Raw genomic sequence first — 5,259 nt, forward strand, 5'->3', positions numbered from 1 at the left:
CTACAAGGGAATACCCATACGACTGTCAGCTGATTTCTCAACAGAAACTTTGCAAGCCAGAAGGGAGTGGCAAGAAATATTCAAAGTGATGAATGCCAAGAACCTACAACCAAGATTACTTTATCGAGCAAAGCTATCATTCAGAATTGAAGGTCAGATAAAGAGCTTCACATATAAGGAAAATCTAAAGGAGTTCATCACCACCAAACCAGTATTATATGAAATGCTGAAAAGTATCCTTTAAGAAGAGGAAGAAGAAGAGGTAAAGATATAAATTATGAACAACAAACATGCATCTATCAACAAGTGAATCTAAGAATCAAGTGAATAAATAATCTGGTGATCATAATAGAATCAAGGACATAGAAAGGGAATGGACTGACTATTCTTGGGGGGGGAAGGGGTGTGGGAGATGCGGGAAGAGACTGGACAAAAATCGTGCACCTATGGATGAGGACAGTGGGGGGGGAGTGAGGGCGGAGGGTGGGGTGGGAACTGGAAGGAGGGGAGTTATGGGGGGGGAAGAGGAACAAATGTAATAATCTGAACAATAAAGATTTAATTATTTTTTTAAAAGTGCCTGTGTATCGTCACTTTCCCTCTGTGACTATTCGTGGGAACCCTGCAGCCACCACCACTGCATAAGCCCAGGCTAGCCTGCTGGACAGTGACAGCACTGCGGCCAGTGCCTCCCATCACCCAGGGGACATGGGGCCAATAGCCAGACACATGACATGGCCATCCCAACGTGTTCAGTCCCAGCCTCAAAGAAAATGGCTCAGCTGACTCACAGAATTGTGACAATTTAAAAAAATGTTGTTTGGAGCCAGTAGGTCTTGAGCAGTTTGTTACATAGCAAACAGTAACCGATACAAATGCAAAGTGCTTTTGTTTCCCTGAGAAAACAGCCCTGTCTGATACTGTTCTAAGGCCTGCCTTGCATTATCTGTAACATGCATTCAAGAGTTCCCTCCGAAGCCTTAGAAACTTTACTGCAATTTTATCCGAAGTCTGCTAGGGTGAAAAAATTAATTTTATCGGCTGACAACAACATCCTGTGTTGGAATCAGCACCCTGTGGGAGACCTGCAGGCAACCTGGTGCCCACGCAGAGACCACACACGGCGGGGAGGTCCAGGGTCTGCGGGCTGGTCCCAGGAGAGGGACAGCCCTAGGAGAGGGCGTGAGAGCCAGGACTCAGCCCTGCAGGGACTCGGGCCTGAGGAGCGAGGCCTGGAGAACTCACAGACATGGTGGGGAGGGCGCTGGACTTCCTGAGGGCGCTCACGGCCAGCGTGACCTCAGCTGACATCTGGATAACAGCTGTATACAAAGGGACCTGGTCCAAACCAGAGTGCAGTGCCAGAGGGCTTTCAAACACCCAGCAGGGTTATTTAAATAGCTGCACAGCTTCTCTCACAGTAACAAATACAGCCACAGGCTCAGCGGCAACTCAGACGTGGGCAGACACACATTCACGCACATGCAGTAAGAGCTACCACTTGGCACACTTTCATGTACATGCCAGACACTGTCCTACTTCACACACATTAATTCCTGAGGCCCCGAGACACTCAGACCTCACTTCCTTCCAAGCGCTCGGCTCCTTCCTGTTTTGTGAACTAGCCAAGAACCCGCCTCCTAGTCTGTCTTCTTTCTTTCTTTCTTTCTTCTTTCTTTCTTTCTTCTTTCTTTCTTTCTTTCTTTCTTTCTTTCTTTCTTTCTTTCTTTCTTTCTTTCTTTCTTTCTTTCTTCTTTCTTTTTCTTTCTTTCTTTCTCTTTTCTCCCTTTCTTTCTTTCTTTCTTTCTTTCTTTCTTTCTTTCTTTCTTTCTTTCTAATTATTTAAGACCTTTATTAGGAGGTGCTTGCAATTTGTTAACTTTTTTGAAAAAATCAAGATGTAAACTTTTATTACAAATTAGAAATGAGGTTCTTTAAAAATCTCAGCTTGACCAGATATGAAACAATTTTAAAACCTTTAAAGGTATATTGAAAAAAAAAACAGGCTTTTTTCCCCCATGAAAAACACATTGTCATTATCTAAAAGAGATGTCCTCAGACAAAAATAATAAAAACCCTGCTGCACAGACAACGCACATCCTTCTAGTTATCTGGTCAACGGCAAAAAGCAAGCACTTAAGGTCTTCAGCTCCAATCATTCGTTCATTTCTATTGCTGGAATTTCATATTCATTTCTTCTTGATGGTAGAGATGGTAGCCATCACTTTTACTCAGAGCCCCCTCCCACCCACACCCTCCTCCCCGCACCCTGCTCAGCCTCGGGAGTGGACGAATTCTCAGCTGCTGGATCAGTGCTTTTGTCTCTCTGCCATCTTGTGGTTTAGGGCTTTCTGCGCGTGGGTAATGGAAGTTGCAGCGGCACCGGCGTTGAGGGGGCTGCTGACCTTGGGTCTCGTCTCCTTGATTTTCCTTCTCTTCTTCACGGCCGCCTTTCTAGGCCAGTGGTTCTCAACCTTGACTGCACATGAGAATCGCCTGGGAATCTTTTTAAAATCCTGATTTCTGGGCCTCATCCTCCGGAAATTCTGTTTCTTTGTTATGGGGTGGGGCCACAACATTAGTAACAAAGAAACAGAATTTCCGAAGGATGAGGCCCAGAAACCAGGATTTTTAAAAGATTCCCAGGTGATTCTAATGTCCAGCCAAGGCTGAGAACCACTGCTCTAGGCTATCTTTGAAGAGGAGGGCCCTGCAGCATCGTGGTCCATAGCCCCATACATGTCCTCACTGATCTGCCTTCTTCTCCTGCACCCTCCACCCCTGCTTCCTGCGCAGGGGGGCTGGAATGCTGCGGTCCACGCCCACAGGGGTTCTGCGTGTGGTAAGGTGGGGGCCGGCACTGTCGGGCCTGGCCTTTGGGAGCCCCTCCGATCCCTCATTCTTTCCCCCCTCACCATTCTGGGAATCCTGCTGCTCATTGTGGGGAGGGGCCTGCCACTTGGAGAGCGTCTGTGACGGCCACGGTCTGCCGCACAGTGACGGCCTTGCCCTGGAACTCCACCTGGGCTGTGCCATCTGCTGCCTCCGCACCTGTTCTCCCTCAACAGCATCACACGCCACAGCCTCTCCAGCACCTACACTGCGAAGGGACTTCCTGGGGACTTCCCATCTTCTTGATGGGAGTCTGGTGTACAAACTCATCTGCCTTGGTGCCGTTCCTGTCGATGGAGCCATATCCATTTCCTACACTGAACCACGTTACTGGCTCCAAAACCTTCGGTGCACAACCTTCTTGTCCCCGCTGCAGGCATCACTGATATGAGGCCGGCCGGGCCTCCGCTCCCTATACCGCTGCCCTTGGTGCTGGGCGTGGTGTTGGCAGTGCTGGGTGGGGGCGGTGGGCACCTGCTGGGTCTCGGCCTCACTGTTCCTGGTTGCAGTGATGGTTGTGGTGATGGTGATGGTGATGGTGATGGCGACGGTGATGGTTGTGGTGATGGTGATGGTGATGGCGATGGTGATGGTTGTGATGGTGATGGTGATGGCGATGGCGGTGGTGGTGTCCCCGCTGCAGGCATCACTGATATGAGGCCGGCCGGGCCTCCGCTCCCTATACCGCTGCCCTTGGTGCTGGGCGTGGTGTTGGCAGTGCTGGGTGGGGGCGGTGGGCACCTGCTGGGTCTCGGCCTCACTGTTCCTGGTTGCAGTGATGGTTGTGGTGATGGTGATGGTGATGGTGATGGCGACGGTGATGGTTGTGGTGATGGTGATGGTGATGGCGATGGTGATGGTTGTGATGGTGATGGTGATGGCGATGGCGATGGTTGTGGTGATGGTGATGGTGATGGTGATGGTGATGGTGATGGTGATGGTGATGGTGATGGTGGTGGTGATGGTGATGGTGATGGTGGCTGGGGCGGCTGCCTTGCTGCTCACGGTTGCCGTGTGATGATAGGGTCTGGGCTGCCTGCTGGGTCTCGGCCTTGCTGCTCATGGTTGCAGTGATGGTGACAGTGACGGTGACGGCAATGGCGATGGTGACTGGGGCCGGCTGCACGCTGCAGCTCCTTCGGGGTGTGATGGTGACTAGGCTGTGGGGGGCTGCTCAGGGCTCCCTGAGGTCCGGCTACAGTCTTTGTACTCGCATTTCCACCTGCCAGGAACCCCTTCTCCCAGAGAGCTCACAGCTTACTTAGCTCCGAAGGCCATTCCTGGCCACCTAATCCCACCCTCCCCCGTAGAGCCGGCACTGCCTGCCTCCTCACACACTGCAGTTATTGGCTCCTCTGTTTTGTCTCCCTGCTCCACACGGACAGGGCTCTGTCTGCTTTATTCACTGCCATGTCCTCGGTGCCTGGCACACAGTAGGTATGCAGTCACTGTTTGCTGCGCGAAGGAGAGGAAGTCCACCTGCTTGCACGCGACCCAGCTGGCAAGTGGCAGACTCGGGATTCCGCCCAGGCGGTCCCGCTACGGGGCCTGAACACCGCGGCTCCTTCCCACCGAAGGCCCGCCGCACACTGAGCCGCCCCAGCCCAGCCCAGCCCCGGCCCCAGCCCCAGGCCCACATACAGGAACTTGCCGTCGGTCTGCGAGCTCGCGTAGAGCTTGCGCTCGGCCTCCTCGCGCGTCAGGTTGCTGTGGTACCAGGGCATCCGCTCGTGCGCTGTGGTGGCGATGAGCTTCTCCACCTGGGGCGCCTGGCTGAGGATGGCCTGCTCCAGGGCCTCGCCCTGCGGAACGGGGGTCAAGGGCACGTACAAATGACGGCAATGTGCGGCCAGGAACCCCGTTTCCATCTCCCCTCTCCCCTCAGATCCCTCCCTGACCCCCAGGCGCACCGGTGAGCACAGCCCGGCTCCCCGTCCTCCGTCCTGTCCCCGCCCACCCAGGGCCGAGCCCCCAGTGGTCTCCAGCTGGTAATCGAGCACCCAGACGTAATGCTGGGGATCAAAGGCCACTGCCCATGGCCTACCCTACCCAGGGCGGGGCACCCACCCTCCTCTCAACTCCGCCCAAGCCTCGCCCGGACCGGTCCAGAGCTACCTCCACCTTCCCTCCCGCAGCTCAGGCCCCGCCTCGGAGGCCCACTCCCAGCGGGGCCCAGCCCTCCAGCTTCCAAACCTGACGCAACGCGGCAAAGCGCGGGCTGGCGAAGGGGACCCCTCTCCCCACTCCGAGCCTCCCCTCCCCCCGGCCGCTCTCACCTCCAGCTTCCACGTCTGGCGCACGTAGTCGCGCACCATGGCGTCCCGAAGGCAATCGAAGACCCCGGGCTGCGGCTCCAGCCCCGACGGC

The 5,259-nt window shown here is 54.3% G+C and overlaps 1 protein-coding gene across 1 annotated transcript in view; it reads right to left on the reverse strand.

Annotated features, from left to right (window-relative positions):
• Positions 1 to 5,259, reverse strand: part of LOC102775001 (tyrosine-protein kinase ZAP-70) — a 16,507-nt gene that overhangs the window by 10,867 nt on the left and 381 nt on the right. The window contains exons 2-3 of the mRNA XM_015570024.1: positions 5,169 to 5,259; positions 4,534 to 4,694 (exon numbers count right to left, since the gene is read on the reverse strand). Coding sequence (XP_015425510.1) covers positions 4,534 to 4,694; positions 5,169 to 5,259 — 252 coding nt within the window. The remainder of the gene's footprint in view (positions 1 to 4,533; positions 4,695 to 5,168) is intronic.

The sequence above is a fragment of the Myotis davidii genome, unplaced genomic scaffold (genome assembly GCF_000327345.1).
Source record: "Myotis davidii unplaced genomic scaffold, ASM32734v1 scaffold1065, whole genome shotgun sequence".
Lineage (NCBI taxonomy): Eukaryota > Metazoa > Chordata > Mammalia > Chiroptera > Vespertilionidae > Myotis > Myotis davidii.